The sequence below is a fragment of the Danio aesculapii genome, chromosome 24 (assembly GCF_903798145.1).
Source record: "Danio aesculapii chromosome 24, fDanAes4.1, whole genome shotgun sequence".
In the NCBI taxonomy this organism is placed as follows: domain Eukaryota; kingdom Metazoa; phylum Chordata; class Actinopteri; order Cypriniformes; family Danionidae; genus Danio; species Danio aesculapii.
In genome coordinates this window covers 35371704-35391140 of record NC_079458.1, presented here as the reverse complement: position 1 = coordinate 35391140, position 19437 = coordinate 35371704, and the positions used below count along the sequence as shown (strand labels likewise).

At 36.6% G+C, this 19437-nt stretch overlaps 1 protein-coding gene across 3 annotated transcripts in view; it reads right to left on the bottom strand.

Annotated features, from left to right (window-relative positions):
• LOC130218758 (rho GTPase-activating protein 21) overlaps nt 1-19437 on the bottom strand; it is a 142257-nt gene that overhangs the window by 14239 nt on the left and 108581 nt on the right. For all 3 annotated transcript variants that reach the window (XM_056451017.1, XM_056451015.1, XM_056451016.1), the window contains 11 exons: nt 17228-19163; nt 12982-13128; nt 11308-11404; nt 11159-11201; nt 9182-9301; nt 8022-8321; nt 5402-5466; nt 5153-5301; nt 1703-1845; nt 453-611; nt 293-371 (listed from right to left, as the gene is read on the bottom strand). In XM_056451017.1, the coding sequence (XP_056306992.1) occupies nt 293-371; nt 453-611; nt 1703-1845; nt 5153-5301; nt 5402-5466; nt 8022-8321; nt 9182-9301; nt 11159-11201; nt 11308-11404; nt 12982-13128; nt 17228-19163 (3238 nt within the window). The remainder of the gene's footprint in view (nt 1-292; nt 372-452; nt 612-1702; nt 1846-5152; nt 5302-5401; nt 5467-8021; nt 8322-9181; nt 9302-11158; nt 11202-11307; nt 11405-12981; nt 13129-17227; nt 19164-19437) is intronic.

Below are 19437 nucleotides of genomic sequence, written 5' to 3'. Positions count from 1 at the left end.
GGGAAAAAACTCATTTAATTTTTGACATAGTATTTCTGACAACAAGACAATATTTTTTACTTGTCCAGAAAATGCTTCTTGATTTAGGAATTTTAAGATTTTTGGACTAGATATAAGATAAAAACTCTTTTAAGTAAGAAAAAAAGTGTTGAAACTGCATGTCTACAGTATATGATGCACAGCCACTAGATGGCGAGCTACACAGTTCATTTTAATCAAGAGCAAGATACATATAAATCAAATATGAGTCATAAAGCGCCTCAAGCAAGGGAATTCCAACAAGGATTTTTACCGTTAGTGAAAAGCGGTTCAGGAAGTTTCCTGAAGAAAGATTTGAGTAAACTGCTGATCACATTCAAGTCCTTCCATTTCTGTAGAGCAAAAAAAAGAGCTCAAGGAAAAAGCAGAGAAAACCTGACATATTATACTCACAGACGGATATATACACTTACATCATCCTGAATATCAATGTCAGCCATTCCCTTGTTATTGAGCTCTTCCTGCATGATGGAGATGGCAGCGTTGTTTCCTGGCACTCTGTAGATACCCGTGTATTCCAGTCCGCGTTCTTCCACCAGGTTACAGCACACTTCAACTATCAGAGGAACAAACTAAAAACAAACAAAGCTGTCACATACCTGCCAATATAAACTTCCAAGACTGCATGCCATGTGAATGTATACTGCTTGCATAGACAAATACGACTCTCGAATCAGCAGTATGCAAAACGTTTTTATGGTTTCTAAATACAAACTTAAATAAATGATTACTTGTCAAACATCATTAAACACTCGCAGCTAAAATATCACTACTGTAAAGAGGTTAATGCCTTTAAAATTTATGAGATTAAAATCATAATATTTTGAGAATAAAGTCGAATTATTAGGAGAATAAGGTCAAAATATTATGAGAATAAAGTCAAAGTTATACTAGAATAAAGTCATTATATTTTGAGAATAAAGCCGAATTATTAGAAGAATAAAGTCGAAGTTATACTAGAATAAAGTAATAATATTATGAGAATAAACAAAAAATATTACAGGAATAATGTCAGAATTATACGAGATAAATATTGAAATGTTACGAGAATAAAGTCGAAATGTTATGATAATGAAGTTGTAGTTATCCGAGATTAAAGTCAAAATATTTCAAGAATAAAGTCAAAGTATTCCGAGAATAAATTTTAAATATTTTGAGAATAAAGTTGAAATATTACGAGAATAAAGTCGAAGTTGTACGAGATTAAAGTCCTAATATTTTGAGAATAAAGTTGAAATATTACAATAATAAAGTCGAAGTTGTACGAGATTAAAGTCCTAATATTTTAAGAATAAAGTTGAAATATGAGAATAAAGTTGGAGTTATATGAGATTAAAGACGTAATATTTTGAGAATAAAGTCGAAATATTCTGAGAATAAATTTGACATATTATGAAAATAAAGTTGTAAAGTCGTACAATATAATTACAATACACATCTACAGTAAATACATAATATACACGTTATAGAAAAAGTATATCGATTACCACAAATAATTATCAGCATATTTACATACACAATTTTTGTATAATAATACAAAATCTTTGAATGATATTAATGCGAATAATAACTGGAAGAGTATGCTTGTTCAACAAAGACGTCTTTAAGATGTCATTGCCATCATGAATGCAATGTGAAAGAAAGATGGAGGACATTGTCTTACTCTGTTGTTCTGAGCCGGAGGACAGTCGTCTAGTCTTACTCCAAAAGTGACTCCAGGAGACGGTTTCTTCTCAAATGGCTTTCTCATCAGTCCAGGGATGCCCTTCCTCCATGTACCCTTATCCTTGGGTGGGCTGGTTTCATCTGTTCACAAAACACCATTATAAGTACCAAACATTTGCATTTGCATCTATCACCTTTAATATACAGTACTGTGCAAAAGTCCTAAGCATTATCCCAGCTTTATTGGCCTAAGACTTTTGCACAATATATAATCAATCAGTCCCTTTACTAAAACAGGGTTTCTGCAGGTTTCATCAAGTCAAATTTAAGACTTTTTAAAACTATTATGAATGAAATTTCAGACTTTTACAGGGCTTTTTTGTAATGACCAGTGGAATATGTTTTTACTTGCCCCATTAAAATTGAAATTCTGTTATTTCTTAGCCAGATATTTAAAATAATGTGTCAAAACATTTTATAACAATTAATTGTTAAAACAATAATAAACCTAATTTATTCACAACATACATTTATGCATAAATACATGCAGAACTTTGAAACAAATGTTATTTCAAGGATGTAAGGAAGATAATTAAAGCATGTTGGTAAATAGAGTTCATCGACTTTACTTATGTTAAACTTTTTTTTATTTTAAATGGATTGTTGGCTGTAGCAATTGGGTAGCTTTACATGGACAAAAGAAAATTATAACCAGTTTAAAAGTATTTAAGACATACAATACCATATTTCAGTGAATTTAAAACTTTTTTAAGGCCTAAATTTTAGTTTTTAAAATTTAAGGCATTTTAAAACTTTTTAAGATCCTGCAAACACCCTGTAAAAACAAGCCAAAATAATATAGGAAATATGTACAAATAAACATCAACAGCACAACATTTCCTGTTCAAGCAAAAGTCTGTTTAATCTCGTTTCAGTTGTTTTGTTCTAATTGTCCAGACATGAATAATGTGCTGTGTAATATCAGGCTTCTTTTAGCACTTTCCAGAGGTCTTCTTTAGGTTTAGAGTCTCATATCTTTCTTTTTCTGTCCAGGTGATCTCATACAGCCTCTATAATATTTAGGTCTGGACCCTGTGGAGGCCATTTCATCACTGTCTGTGTTTCATCAGCAGTTTTCTTTCTCCAAAATAGGATTTCACTGCAATTAGTGGATCATTGTCCAGCTGAAAATGAATACTACTACCATTGAAGTCCTTTCCAAAAGGAATGGCAAAAATTTAAAGGCTTAAATGGGTTAATTAGGCAAGTTAAGGCAATTAGGCAAATCATTGAATAACAGTGGTTTGTACTGTCAACAATTGAAAAAATATATATTGCTTAAGTTTGACCTTAGAATGTTTTAATTAAAACTGCTTTTACTCTAGCTGAAATAAAAAATAAGACTTTCTCCAGAAGTAAAAATATTATCAAAAATACTGTAAAAATTCATTGATCTGTTAAACATCACTTAGGAAATATTTGGAAAACAAATTCACAGAAGGACTAATCCTTTTGACTTTAACTGTGTATTTGTGTTTTACAAAACCAAGTGTTATATCAGGCTTCTTTAGCATTTTCCAGAGGTCTTCTTTAGGTTTAGAGTCTCATATCTTTCTTTTTATGTCCAGGTGATCTCATACAGCCTCTATAATATTTAGGTCTGGACCCTGTGGAGGCCATTTCATCACTGTCTGTGTTTCATCAGCTGTTTTCTTTCTCCAAAATAGGATTTCACTGCAATTAGTGGATCATTGTCCAGCTGAAAATGAATACTACACTGAAAAAAATTATTCAAAGATGATTCCTTGGATTTACTAAATTTTTTTACATTAAGTGGTTGTAAACAATTAATTTGTGTTGAATTTAAACAAACAAATTAAGTTGAATATTGCTTAATTTAATTTGTTTGTTTAAATTCAACACAAATAAGTTGTTTGCAACAGTTTTGCATGCAACACTTTTTTCAGTGTACTACCATTGAAGTCCTTTCCAAAAGGAATGGCATAAATTTAAAGGCTTACATAGGTTAATTATGCAAGTTGGGGCAATTAGGCAAATCATTAAATAACAGTGGTTTGTTCTGTCAACAATTGAAAAAATATATATTGCTTAAGTTTGAACTAAGAATGTTTTAATTAAAACTGCTTTTACTCTAGCTGAAATAAAAAATAAGACTTTCTCCAGAAGAAAAAATATTATCAAAAATACTGTTAAAATTTATTGATCTGTTAAACATCACTTAGGAAATATTTGGAAAACAAATTCACAGGAGGACTAATCCTTTTGACTTTAACTGTGTATTTGTGTTTTACAAAACCAAGTGTTACTGTATATCAGGCTTCTTTAGCATTTTCCAGAGTTCTTCTTTAGGTTTAGAGTCTCATATCTTTCTTTTTCTGTCCAGTGATCTCATACAGCCTCTATAATATTCAGGTCTGGACCATGTGGAGGCCATTTCATCACTGTCTGTGTTTCATCAGTTATTTTCTTTCTCCAAATAGGATTTTACTGCAATCAACGGATCATTATCATGTTGAAAATGAAAACTATTACCACTCAAGTCCTTTCCAGAAAGAATCGCATAAAATTAAAGACCTAAATGGGTTAATTAGGCAAGTTGGGTCAATTAGGCAAATCATTGAATAACAGTGGTTTGTTCTGTCAACAATTGAAAAAAAATATATTGCTTAAGTTTGACCTTAGAATGTTTAAATTAAAACTGCTTTTACTCTAGCTGAAATTAAAAAATAAGACTAGGGAAAATATTAGGGAATATTTGTAAAAAATAAATAAATAAATAAAAATAAAAAATTTACAGGAGAACTAATACTTTTGACTTCAACTGTGTATTTGTGTTTTACAAAACCAAGTGTTATATCAGTCTTCTTTTAGCACTTTCCAGAGTTCTTCTTTAGGTTTAGAGTCTCATATCTTTCTTTTTCTGTCCAGTGATCTCATACAGCCTCTATAATATTCAGGTCTGGACCCTGTGGAGGCCATTTCATCACTGTTTGTGTTTCATCAGTTATTTTCTTTCTCCAAATAGGATTTCACTACAATTAGCAGATCATTACTATGCTGAAAATGAAACTAGTACCACTGAAGTCCTTTCCAAACGGAATGGCATAATAGATTAAAACCTATCGGTACTTTTCAACATTCACAACTCCATCAATTCAGACAATATTGCGAACAACACTGGTAGAAATGCAGCTCAAACCAGGACAAACAGCCTCTCTCCAACATTGAGTCTCTAACCTCTTTCATTCATTCATATAAACTGTATTTAACAACCACCAAAGAGCAGACCAAAGTGCTGTACATGAGTTCACAAAACAACACGAGACTTATAAAACATACTTAAAAGAAAGAAAAACAAATATAAAATCAAGTGTCAATAAATAAATAAGTTCTGCATAAATCCAGAGTAAGCCCTTAATGCTGTTACCTTTATGCATGGCTTTCCTGTCATGTTCCTTGTTTGGTGAGTGAGGGCTTGTCGCTTTATTCTCTCCTTTACCTCCCAGTAATGTCTGCCTGATGCTCAGTGACTGACGGGATGCCTTGGGTGAAGGTTCTGTCTTACTGCTGGGTGGACTGAGAGAAAAAAAAATAAAGTCAAGATCTGTCAAGTCAAGATCTGCAGACAAAGAAGACTTCAGAATTAAACAGAAACTCTTCTCCATTGCTTGCTTACCTCATCAGAGTGTTGTACTCCTTTATTTTCCGGTTGATAAGGTCTGTGCTTGTAACAGTTGCATTCTTAAAGACAAAACAAACAAAAAGAAACTGGATGAAACTTACTGTACGAGTGGAATCCCCAAACACACTAGAGGGCTTGTGGATAACCCTGTGCTATCAGAAAACAGAAGACGACACCCTATAGTGAAGATGCAGAGCTTTTGCTTAAGAGTCTATTTTTACTTAAGCCCTAGGTTATGTTAGGCTATTCTAGGAAGGAACTTTAAATAGGGTCTTTTCCGTGGTTCGCAAGGAAACTCGAAACAGCCACCGTATCATTATCGGACACTAGAGCTGAATAGACTTATGCAATCAGTTAAAGGTGAAGTGTGGTTTCTATAACGCTCACGTCATTAAATGAAACCAATCATAAATCATTGTTTGGGGGGGGGGGTTGGGGGAGACAGACTGGCCCACTTTAAAACCTGTGGAATTGTCAAGTCAAAAGTATTTGTATAAGACTTTTCACAATAGACATTTCATTGCAGCTTTACCAAAGTAATACTGTTATGTCTATAATGCCTTGGTGAGTTAACATACTGTAAAGCAAGCTGCAGGGTTTCTACTCTAAGCCAAATATCAATTTTCTTGACTTTCATTGTCTAAAAAAGTTAATTTCTGTGAGCTTTGATAAACAGAAAACTATGGAGCCAGATCAGTCCCAAAAATAATACATTCACGAAATAAAACTCATAGATACAAAGCACAATTGACATTTACAAAATCCAATTTGTAAATTCAAAACATAATTCATAAATACAACACACAATTCGTGAATTGACAAGCAAATAACGTAAATATTTTCACCAAAGGAATTGGACTTGTTTATTTACAAATTGTGTTTTGAATTTACAAATTGGGTTTGTGTATTTTTGAATCAGGTTTTGAATTCACGAATTTGATTTGTGTGTTTTTGAGTCGTGTTTTGAATTACGAATTGGTTTTGTGTATTTACAAATCGTGTTTTGAATTTATGAATTGGTTTTGTGTATTTACGAATCATGTCATGAATTTACAAACTGGTTTTGTGTATTTACGAATCATGTCATGAATTTATGAATTGGATTTGTGTATTTACGAATCATGTCATGAATTTATGAATTGGTTTTGTGTATTTACGAATCATGTCATGAATTTATGAATTGGATTTGTGTATTTACGAATCATGTCATGAATTTATGAATTGGTTTTGTGTATTTACGAACCATGTCATGAATTTATGAATTGGATTTGTGTATTTACAAATCATGTCATGAATTTACGAATTGGTTTTGTGTATTTACGAATCATGTCATGAATTTATGAATTGGTTTTGTGCATTTACGAATCATGTCATGAATTTACAAATTGGTTTTGTGTATTTACAAATCATGCTATGAATTTATGAAGTGGTTTTGTGTATTCATGAATCATGTTTTAAGTTTACGAATTGGATTTGAATATTTACGAATCATGTTATGAATTTACGAATTGGATTTTGTAAATGTGAATTGCATTGTGGATGTATGAATTATATGTTGTAAATGTATTATTTTTGATACTGATCTTGCTCCATAGAAAACAAGCTGTTGTTGTGCTTTGCATAATACTAAAATGGTAGCTTGAATGTGATTTTGCAGGACTTTAATAGCCACTATGAGAACAACACTTGATAATTTACTTGCCCCCATATTTTGATAGAACTATAGTATTTTGACAAATTTTACATTTCGTTTTTCTGTCATCTACTTTTTAACACCCGGTCTGTAAAGTGGACATTTTGAAGCCAAAGCTTTAAAAAATGTATATTATACTGACATGTTAGCCTGTTAGCATGTTATCCCAGCTTGGTAGTCCCCAGGTACAGTCTAGTGACTGCGTTTGACCAAATTCAGGCTTCATTAATTTAAATTTAAAAAGATTCTGAATGAAATTTCAGACTTTTACAGGTATTTTTTAATGCTTCATCAAAAAATCCAATTTAGTTCTTTCTTAGCCACATATTTGTGTATCTTTGTAATAAAAGAAATGTTTCACTGAAATGTATTATTGTTGATTGAATGGACTTTGGCCTAATTGCTTAAATTGTGGTGATTCTGATCATTTTTAAAGGGATACTTCAGTTTGAGTTTTTTCTCCTGTTAAACAAAAAAAAAATAAGATATTTTGAAGAATGTTGAAAACCTGTAACCATTGACATCCATAGTAGAAAAACAAATACTATGAAAGTCAATGGTTACCAACAAATACTTCCAACATTCTTCAATAAATCTTCGTTAGAGTTCAACACTGAACTGGAACAAGTAAAGGCAGATGATGACAGACATCTTTAAATAGTGTACCCTCCAAAATTAATTCATAAATACATTAGAGGCAATATTGAATACAACAATAATGATAATACAATTAAATGCTAGCAAGAGAAAACCTATTTTTTCTAAAAGCTCAGGAGGAATATGGTGACTTTTGCTGATTAAATTAGATTGTTTCTTGACTTTCCCTGAGCTTAACCACACAATTACTTCAGAACTTCTCAGAAATATGAACTCTGAAGTCACATGGAACTGTATTAGATGAAATAGCATCTGATCATTCACCTCTTCATCCAAGTTGCTGTTTTCTTGAATGACTCTGATCCAGGACAGCATCTCCTCTCGATCTTCCGCTTGGAAGAGATATTCACAGTCTGATGTCGTCAGCCGAAGGACGTTCTTTCTCTTTGTGTCACTGTAGGAGATGTCAATCAGGCAGGCTTTGATGCTGATTGGCAGCGGCTCATCTTCCATCTGAGAGTTGGCATTGGTTTGTCCGTCTCTCTTGTCTTTATACAGGTAGAGACAGTGGCCACGGAGCACAGCGTAGATCTGCTTCCATGAGCGCATGCTACTGCCGACACGCTGTAGAAGAGACAACTGAATTACTGCATGATTCACTGAGCTATGACTGAGGTTAAAGCTGTACACACTAAACATTGGAAGTGCATTCAAACAAAGCATGAAATAAGTACAATCATGGCATATTGTTATTTACCTTATTGACATGTTAGTAGTCGTAGTAGTTGTAGTATACTTATACTAAACTGTACACTTCTGAAATATTTAAAAAATATTCCACAGGAGGTAGCTGGTTGTTTAATTTGTTGGTGCTAAAAGTGCAAATCAGTCAGTAAGTATTAATCATAATTTCCCAGCCCTGGAAAACCAGTGGGTTGGCGGAAAAAACCCAAGAAGGACACAGAGTGGAATCAGGGCGACGCATGGGTTGACAGAAAGTAAGAATCACCCGAAATGCTCGGAATGGGCCAGATTCTGAGGCCTCGTGGCCCACAAGGTAGGAAAAGGCCAAAGAGCTTGGGGTGGCGCACAGTTCCGGCTCCAGTAAACAACTCACTATATCAAATGATCTGTTCACAGTTAGTATTTTATGCTAAATAAACATTCTAAACTGACTCAAGTAATTTTGAAAATGAGGACTTTATACTTGTACTGAAGTAAGATTTTATTAGGGTGGCAAGTGCCAAATTTGTAAGACAATACCTCCGGCACTACTTTGGCTAATAATAAATGTAGTGGAGAGGCTGCAAGACATTCGTTCTCATTAACTCATTCATGTAACTCATCCATTCACAGGTTTAAGTAATTGTTGCAACAAGTTTCCAAACTACAGTGTGTTTGCCAGGGAGTCCTACAGCATCACAGAGCATCGTGCTCATTCAGCACTGACTCACAAAATTTCCCTATTTAGCTTTTTTTTTTACCTTGCTCTTTTCTGAGTTAAGCTGCCGGAAATAAAGTGAACCCTCCTTGGTGGCATCAGTGAAGACATCTGAAGTAGAGTCTCTCCTAGAGCCCGAGTCCTCAGAGCAGCGGTCAACAGCCTGAAACACATCACACACGGAGCATGCCTATTGAAAACAATATAGGACACTTCAGTTTGGTCTGTCTGTCTGTCTGTCTGTCTGTCTGTCTGTCTGTCTGTCTGTCTATCCATCCATCCATCCATCCATCCATCCATCCATCCATCCATCCATCCATCCATCTCTGTCTATCTATCTATCTATCTATCTATCTATCTATCTATCTATCTATCTATCTATCTATCTATCTATCTATCTATCTATCTATCTATCTATCTATCTATCTATCTATCTATCTATCTATCATTTTCTTCATCTTATTCATTTCTCTTCTTTTATATAGCAACAGACTGCAACAGATTGTCCAGGTCAGTGTCCTCACCAGTTAGCTATAAATACATGAAGAACTTTTAAACAAATGTTTTTGTAAGGATGTAAAAAAGCTAATTTAATCACATTGGTTAAAACATGAGTTAAATGTAATTTAAAAGTTTTACTGAGCTGGATTATTGATGATTGGGTAACTTTTCATAGACAAAGGAAACTTAAGGCCTGTTTAAAATGAGTTAAGTTGATCAAATGATGATTTTCAGTGAATTAAAGATTTTTTAAGGCCTAAAATATTGTTTATGAACATTTTAAGACCCCATTCACACCCTGTAATTAACTTAAGACTATGAAAAACATGATGATGATTCTTTAATGCGGCACTTCTCTAACAGAAAACCCCATTAATGCAGAATTTATTTATAGATCAGAGTACATGATTAACTTATTTCAAGAATTAATAGCAATATTTCAGCTGGAAACCAGGTGCCTACTGAACAGGGGTCTCATTTATAAAACTTTAGCTTAAGTTCACTTCCTAAAAGTTTTTATTTATATTCACAAGTGTTTTATTTACTTTATTATAGCTCATATGATGATTTAAAGCAGTTCATATAAGTTAATTTTAAGTTATATATATATGTATATACTCAAAGTTTGCTTACAAGCTGCATTTATAAATTTACTTAGATGAGTGGTGCCCAATCTTTATATCACTGCGTACCGGTCAACGCTTGGTCCTGGAGGCGGGGGTGGGCAGAAAGGTTGTACAGATTGTTAGGCGTTTTCTCAGAGGATGACAAGCTGAAAAAACATTGTTGCATCTCTGATCTCCAATTATTTATTGAGAAAATTACAAAGAACGGCCGTGTTTTGGTGTTCTATGTGTGTCTGAAATAATTAGTCTACCGAAATGTGTACTGTATATTCCATTCAAAATATGAAACTGATTGGTCAGTTATTGTCATGTGACTCGTGGTGCGCTCACGGCATTCTAAAAAGTTGATGTGTTTTCAACTGGTAGTGCCTGGAAAGTGCGAGCACGTCACGTCGATTTTGCGTGTAGCTCCTAATATTGAAAATATTGCAGTCGATCTTTTTCTTGCACGGACAATAGCACAGACATGCTGGATTCACCTGATTTGTTATCAAATGGGTTGCGGATCTATTCCTTGGCAGTTCGTGGGTCCTTCACAGGGCCTTTTCCTCTTCGCAAAGAAACTTTCCAAAGACTTTGTTTTCTTATTCATTTTGCTGCTTGTGGTTTAATTTTTGGCACTCAAGTTACAGAGATGTTACCGAGAGATTATGGTCATTTTTAAAAAATAAAAGATTGTTCAGACTCATATAATAAATAAAACTGAAATAATTAAGGATTTCTTGTGCGGCCCGGTACCAATTGATCCACGAACCAGGGGGTTGGGGACCACTGTTATAGATCACAACTTTTGTGTTTCCACCCCTGTCCTGTGCGTACAGTGCAAACGAATTAAATTGCAGTTATTGAGAGTCTTTGTCATGCTGTATCTTTATTACAGCACTCTCACTCACCTTTCTAAGGCCCTTGAATCCATGGGTGTGTTTAATCGACCGTCTATACAGACAAAACAAACACAGAGGTCATAAAGTGCAGGCAGCTGGAATGTAAGAGGGTTGACTTTTCAACCGCAAGGTCATTGAACTCTACACTGTAAACTTACCCTCTCCGCTCTTCTCTGTAGTTATCCAAGCCCTCATCGAAGGATCTGGAGCGTTCTGTTCTCGAATCTGATTCCAGAATAGTGAGTCGTAAGGAATCTAGGTTGGAGATACGGATGAATTCAGAGTTAAGACACATACAGTTGAAGTCAGAATTATAAGCCCTCCTGAAATATAACAATCCTGTATATTTATTTCTGTTTAACGGAAAGAAGATTTTTTTCAATACATTCCTTAACAGAATAATTTTAATAACTCACTTCTAATAACTGATTTCTTTCTTTTATCTTTGCCATGATGACAGTACATAACATTTTACTATATATTTTTTAAGATACTAATATTCATCGACTGCTTTGTTTAGATTTTATGAACTGCATTTGACTTTTTATTCAGTTCATGGTATTATTTTACTTATAACACTGAAAGCTATGACATCGCCTTGCTTTTTACTAAGTTTTAAGTTTACGTTTTTGCGCGTACCTAACATAGTAAACAATGTAAACAATAGGTCTCCAGAAGAAACAGTGACATAAACGAACGAATAACCATTCACAATTTAACACTTGTGTCGCTGGACTAAATGTGTTCGATGGGATGATGTCCTGTGGATGTCCTTATTATTTCAAAATAAACCCTAATGTACAGCAATGAATGCAAGTGTGTCTTGCTATTACGATGATATTTACTTCATATCTAATAAACATTTTCTGTTCAACACAAATTTAGCAAATACATTAATAATAACAATTCCTTACATTTACATAGTGCTTTTCTAGACACTCAAAGCGCTTTACACAATGGGGGAATCTCCTCATCCACCCCCAGTGTGCAGCATCCACCTGGATGACGTTGCGGCAGCCATTTTGCGCCAGATTGCACACTACACACCAGCCGATTGGTGGAGAGGAGACAGAGTGATAAAGCCAATTATGATATGGAGATGGTTAGGAGGCCATAATGGATGGAGGCCAGGGGCAAATTTGGCCAGGATGTCGGGGTAAAACCCCTACTCTTTTTTGGAGGACATCTTGGGATTTTTAACAATCACAGAGAGTTCTCTGTTTAACGTCCCCTGCAATATACTGGGGTATAAGGACCCATACAGACCACAGGGGTAGTAACAGGGCACAGCCTTGCTTAGCTTCACTGGGCAACCATGTGAGAGCTGCACAGATAGCTGCTGACATTCTTTATAAGCTTCCCATTGAAAAACAACTAGCTACAATGGCTGCGTGAGGGTTGTAGCTTTAGACTGATGTATAGTTTGTCAATATTACTCATGGTCTTTTTGATGTAATTTATTCATAAACACTGACATGTGCAAAAATAAAACCACAGTGCATCCACGTCCTGACGCTGGCTAAGAAGTGACATTTAAAGCCTTAACAAGGCAAATCATTGTATAATGATGGTTGTTTTGTAGATGATCAAAAAATATATTGCTTAAAGGGGATTATAATATTGACCTTAAAATGTTTCTAAAAAAATTAGTATTATTGTAGCTGAAATAAAACATTAAACTTTCTACAGAAGAAAAAAAATGATAGGAAATACTGTGAAAAATTCCTTGCTCTCTGTTAAATATAATTTGGGAAACATTTAAAAAAGTAAAATAAATAAAGTGTATTTGACATTACTAAAATATTGCATTTGTTTGCTTAGAAGTTTCTTACCCTGGTCATGGGACAGCTGTCGGCGTATGACAGGAGTAGGGGACGTCGGACTGGGTGGGATGGTGGTGATGACAGGTGTGCTGGAAATCACGGCAGACGCAGGAATGTGTGTGGTGTCATGGTCATTACTGGAGCTTGACGGCTCGTCTGATGACAACAGACATGAGACACAAATGATCTTTTAATGTTTTTTTTTTTTTGTATATAGCATGGATAGCAGTACAAAACAGATAACAGAATCAGACAGCCAGGAGTAAATAGGCTTACTCATATCACTAGGAAGGAGTGAGCAATCATTAAACCGATAAACGCCTCCCACGTCTTTTTCGTCCACAGACAACACAAAGCAGTATGGCAAGACGGGTTGCATCATTGAACAACATGATGTCATTAAAGATATTAACCACAGGGCTTCCTTCCACAGTTTAATTTAAGGTGCTGCTTTGGAACAATCTACATGGTAAAAAAGCGCTATAAAGATGAACTGCTAGCAGTAATTACTCTCTTTGGAAATGTTGTGTAATACCTAAACTGCAAATGTGGAAAAACGCAAGCTACATGTATGGTGGAACTCGCTACTAAACAAATGCCAGCAGAGTGTTATGAATTATTTAGATTTTGAATATTTTTATCAGTTTAAATATCTATTTCTTTTAAGTTTGAAGGCAGATCTTTGCTTAGAAAGTCAATTTAACAATTAAAATATGAATTAGGCTTGGGCGATATCCAAATTTTGATACTGTCAAACCTCCTACCTATTTTACTTCGGTATCCGGTATTACCATGCATAATAAAAAATTATGATGTAAGGCTCAGACAGCGTCACCAAACTGTTGGCCTTGTGCCTAAACCATTGAGAAACTGAGTACCGTATAGTTCGCGGTCACCTGTTTGTCTTGTTCGTATTAGAGATCTGCGCGAGATGCTCTCTCTCATTCACACACATAGACAGCACCAAGTGACGCACAGCATCACGCTCTCTCTCTCTCATTCACACACACGCTCGCTCGGGAGCGATATTGTTAGACGCATTCAAATTACACCAGAGTTACCGACGGCTCCCGCGCTTTATTTGGAAATGTATTCCCGCACCGCAAAAAATCTGGCTCCCGAGGCTCTCGCGGTACAGCAGTGGGAATGCAGATCTCTAGTTCGTATTTACCACGTCTCCCTTCTCGTTCGGTCGAAACCCGAAATACTGCCAAACTGCAGAGGTTGTGTTCTTTTTCGAGACCAGGTCACTTGGTGCGTGGCTCGCCATCTTACCTCACCTCTCTCTCCTTCACACTGTCCCATGATGACAATCACGCATATACATTTTTAGGCATTAAATAAATAATATTTAATACTTGTCTCCTATTTAAGTGCATTTTTTATGACGGTATAACGATATTGAAACTGACACTGTTGCTATTTTTAGATCCAGCGGTTAACCATATTACCGTATTACCGCCCAAGCCTAACGTGCATTCAAAATGACACAATTTTTATCATCAAAACATGACAAACATATCAACTAGATAAACATCTAAATTGATGGACAACATTATTTGTGATTAAGAATAAAGCGTTTAAGAATAAAGCGTATTTGTCGTGCTTTCCAAGGAAAGGGCTCTGAGCTCGGGGAGACACCTCAACTCGAGTTATTCCCCTTATCAAGAAACAGAGAGGAATTGGGATGCTCAAGAGGTGAGGTGTCGGGGTGGTGGAGGGATGCTAAAGTCGTGAAATGCTGCAGGTAAGACAGCTTTGGTATATATAGGGGTTTGGTCAAGAACTGATTGGACAATAGAATAATTGTCAATGACGTATTTGATACTGAAACTTCTACGCGTGCTCCTCCCAAAATTTGTTTACAAAACATTACTAATATTCGGTTAGATGTAGATCGTGACATCAGGTGACCAAAATCCAATGTCTAGCCAGTGTCTAAGGAAGACGTTATTTCGACGTCCAATAATGACGTCAAATGACGTTGATGTTTGGTTGATTTTAGGTTGTGGAAAGTGACCAACATCGAGCCAACATCTTAAACCAACGTCATATTAACATCAAATACTGACATTTATTCGTCAGGTATGGCAACCAAAATTCAACGTGTCATAGATATTAAGTAGTAATGTCCACACAACGTCCAGCTGTAACATCATTAGACATTGATATTTGGGTGATTTTAGATTGTGTTAGAAAGTAACCAAAATCCAACATCAAGCCAACATCTTAAACCAAGACATATTGATGTCAAATACTGACATTTATTCGTCAGGTGTGGCAACCAAAATTCAATGGCTCATAGACGTCATAGTGGTAACGTTCCACACAACGTCATGCTGTAGCATCGTTAGACATTGATATTTGGTTGATTTTTGGTTGGACATTGACTTTAGAGATTAATCAATGCCCAGCACTAATATAAATACAACACTAATATAAATATTTGCACTATTATCATTCATTATGTCATCTATTAAGATGATCTTAATCATAGGAAAAACAATACATGTACTGTAGTACCTCATTACCATGTTAAAATGTAAAATGTATGTTGCGGCTGGAAGGGCACCCACTGCGTAAAACATATGCTGGACAAGTTGGCGGTTCATTCCGCTGTGGCGACTCTGGATTTAATAAAGGGACTAAGTCGAAAAGAAAATGAATGAATGAATGTATGACTTTAGCTATATTCATTACACTTTTAATACATTCAATACATATATACAGTAATAATATAATAAAATCCATATGTAAATCTCCCAATACTGCCACAATACCATGGAGCAGTACAACAGTAATACAGTAAACCCATGGTAAATTCTTGAAATAACTTTGTAAATGGATTGTCCATGGCGCAGTTATTTTCCTATTTGTCAATGTCGATGAGAACATCAGAACTTTTTAATCTGGCTTTAAACTAAATCATAAAGACGTTAGTATTCTATGGTAAATTCAATTGTTTTCTTAACCTGCACTTAAATTCTGCACGCAAATTGTGTATTAATTACACTTAATTTCAAGCATAAACATGATATTGAATACCTGCTATAATTTCATCGAGGGAAAGTTTTATCATGTTAATTATCACTATTATTTTACAGCCTAGTATTGAACCTAATGTAACAAAAACCATACAATAACGAAAGTCGTTGTTTATCAATGAAAAGAGTGTACAAAGAAAACAGCATTTCAAATGACTTCGAACACTGTCAGAAACTAGCATTTCATTAACTACTTGAAAAAAAAAAATTCCACTGGCATTTTCCATTACTATGTCATATCATTTTACTGTCCTGTTGTTTGTTTAAGGTTTTAGAGCCATGGTTAAATTGCAGTGAGTGTGAAAGTGTCAGGCAATGGCTGTGGAAGTGGCTTCCTCGCTGCCTTCAGGGGGGAATGTGTCAGTGTGTCACATTATCTGTGCCCCTGTAGACTATGATGTCATGTCCTATCACTGTACTGGTGTGCATTGCCGTTTGGATATGCTCCCGGAGCTGACCCATGCACCTCATGAACACCTTTGAGCTACAACACTGTCTAGCTGCACATATATCAAAGCCTATAACACATTCTAAAATGAAATGTGAGGGATTTGGTTTATAGAACTGTTTCTTGAGAAGGACAGTCATTCATGATGGGAAATCGACTTCTTGTAGGACATACCAGAGACATCTCTATGCATGTCTGTAATATCCAAGAATCCCAGAATGACCAATAACTTGATAAATACCTACGTGTAAATGCACATTGTGCTTCTTTCAGCTCCTCCCATTCTCTCACAGACATTAACAGATATCAGATTACTCATCTGTCTTCTCTGCCAGCTTTGTTTACATTGAGTTGAGCTGTTCGTTCTGTTGTAATCACTGTTAACATCATAAACCCACACAGCTGTACATCCCTTAATCGAATGCTCTCTATGCAAAGCCTGAACCATTAATGGCGGACAAACAGTGTCATTTTATATGATTTATCTAAGCAATAAAAAGCAAATTCACCAGGTCCTACCCTAGTGTGGCAGCACAGTTAAGTAGACAATGACTGTCTTGTGTTGAAAGTAGTGGGGATGAAGTTCAAATGGTTTATGTGTGAGGAAAACACATTGTAGTCCATGTTCTTCACACTTAATAGTTGCTTAAGGTGTTATAAAAAGCTTATAATAGAAATTTTCGAACAACCTGCTAATGATATCAAAATATCTTTATGGTTGACTTAGTGGTAACAGCATCCAATGTTATTTTAAACAGCTTACCAATGAAGGGAATGGAGTCCAGAGAGTCATCAAGGTTGCTTGAGACGGAGATCTTACACTGGTCTCCAACTTTTCTCATGTGCATTTCCCGCCGGGTATCGTTCTGCAACCAGCATGCATTAGAGTTCAGGGGTCTTTCAGCTCCTCCCTGTGTCTCGTTCACTGCCAGAATGTAGGAATGGGGACGGATAGGTTGAGAACCAGACTTTTCCCTTCGAACCACAACTACAGTGGCATCTGGACCCTCAATCCCCTCCACTGCCTTCTCATTGGCTTGGGGCTCTGTGCAACTAGGCTGCTGATGAACTGTTCCGTTACTGGTCAATATGGGCTTGCATCCACCCTGCTTTGACCTATGGAGTTTAGAAGCAGCAGAACAAGAAGAAGAGCGACCTGGGCGGACTACCTCTCGGACAGGTTCCTGAAGGCTGTCAGCCCGCCCTCTGGGCTGTAACTGCTTTGCATTGTGGTTGGCAATGAGAGGTGCTCTTTGGTCTTTGACAAGGCCTGTGTTGGAGCTGAGGTGTCCTTGTATTGAAGCCAGGGCAGAAGCTACATAAGAAGCAGCAGCAGTGGAAGGGTCTGAGACGTAATTTTTCGCAGGAAGGAGTGAGGATCTGTTTACAGAAGGTGCACAGTTGTTACCTAGGCTTTCAGCTCTGGAGTTAAGCAATGAATCCGTACCTCTATTGAATAGAGGGGTGATGGGCAAACCTGGGTAACTTCCCCCTCGTTTCTCTGGACTAAATAAATCCTGTGTCCTGTGAGGCACCATGCGCAAGGAAGAAGACTGCCTGCTTGCTCTTGCCTCATCCCCTTTGTGCACAAGTAACCACTCTTCTGTGTCAGTTCTGCAGCATGCTTTCTCGTCCACCATGGATGTTGCATTGTCACTCTGCCTACCCAGGTAATCACATGAATACGCTCTTGGTTTTGGGATACCTGTGGGAGTTGATGGGAGGGCATCCTGGGAAGCACTCCGAGGCCAATTCCGTGCTAGAGCAGTACATTCTGCACCACCAAGCCTCTCCTGAGATGCACTACGCAGTGGCAGCACACTGGATACCTGATAACTCCGATCATGTGAGGCGCTTCTCTGTCTTAGCTGTGATCCAGAAAAGCCTCGTGAGGGGGTGGCTGTTGTTGATGCACTCTTCTGCTTGCTGTATTCACCTGTACCTGTTGGGGATGCAGCTCTCAGACTGTCCAGACGTTCCTGAATAGTCCGGGAGCCATACATGTAGAGTCGTTTGTTATCAATGTAGTCCTTGTAGGTGGTATAGTTCCTCCAATCAATGTTCTGATGTGGGGAGCAGGGCGAGGGAGTGGCTGGTGGAGGAGAGGGTGTGTAAGGGGATGGAGAGCTGGCTGATGGGAAGGTTTCTGCAGTTGTTGTCAAGGTATGTCTTTTAGAAGGTACAAGCTTTGTGTCTAAGCAAGTCTGTGCAGTTTTGGGGGTATTGTCAGGAAACCCAGTGGGCTCTGCAGTTCTATTGGGTTTCTGTTGTAATTGTGCTGTCCCAGTTGGAGATGAAGTGACATGGGGTTTAGACCTGTTTAAGCTTGGGTCTGTTGAAGAGGCATTCTGGTTGTCCTCTGTCCTGTGGCTGGGACCAGCCCAGGTCACATGTGAAGTTCGGTCTGTAGATTCTTGTGATGCTACTATTGTCCTAACATTCTCGTTAAACACACGAACAACAGTTTGTGTTTTGGGAACCTGAGAGGTTTGGGATAGGATAGTGGAGGATAAAGGGATATCGATGTGGCAGCTGGCTCCACATGATGTCTCGGCAGAGCGTGAGGGCTCTGACACTTGTGCCATGGCCAAGACATTGGGCTCTATCCGTGGGTAACATATTGGGGGTGGCTCGGGTATGTTCTGGGCATTTCCACTGTATGCCTCATTTCCTTTGAGGTATGCATCTTGAGAATAGGCCTGAAAAGAAAACATGCTTTATTAAATATGATGAATGAATGGTTAAAGGCACTATTAATGAACAAACAAATACTGAAATCTATCAAACATCAAATAGTTCAGTCATACACACAAACAATGTATCCTGTAAAAAACAAGTTTTTCTGCAAGTTATTATGCATCCCAGGAAAAGTGAGAGAGGGGGAAAGGGTCAAACAGCCAGGCTCAAATGCCTTTAACCTCAAGAAGGGATTAGGTATCAGAGGCTTACCTACCTTTAGCTGAGGAGAAAGAG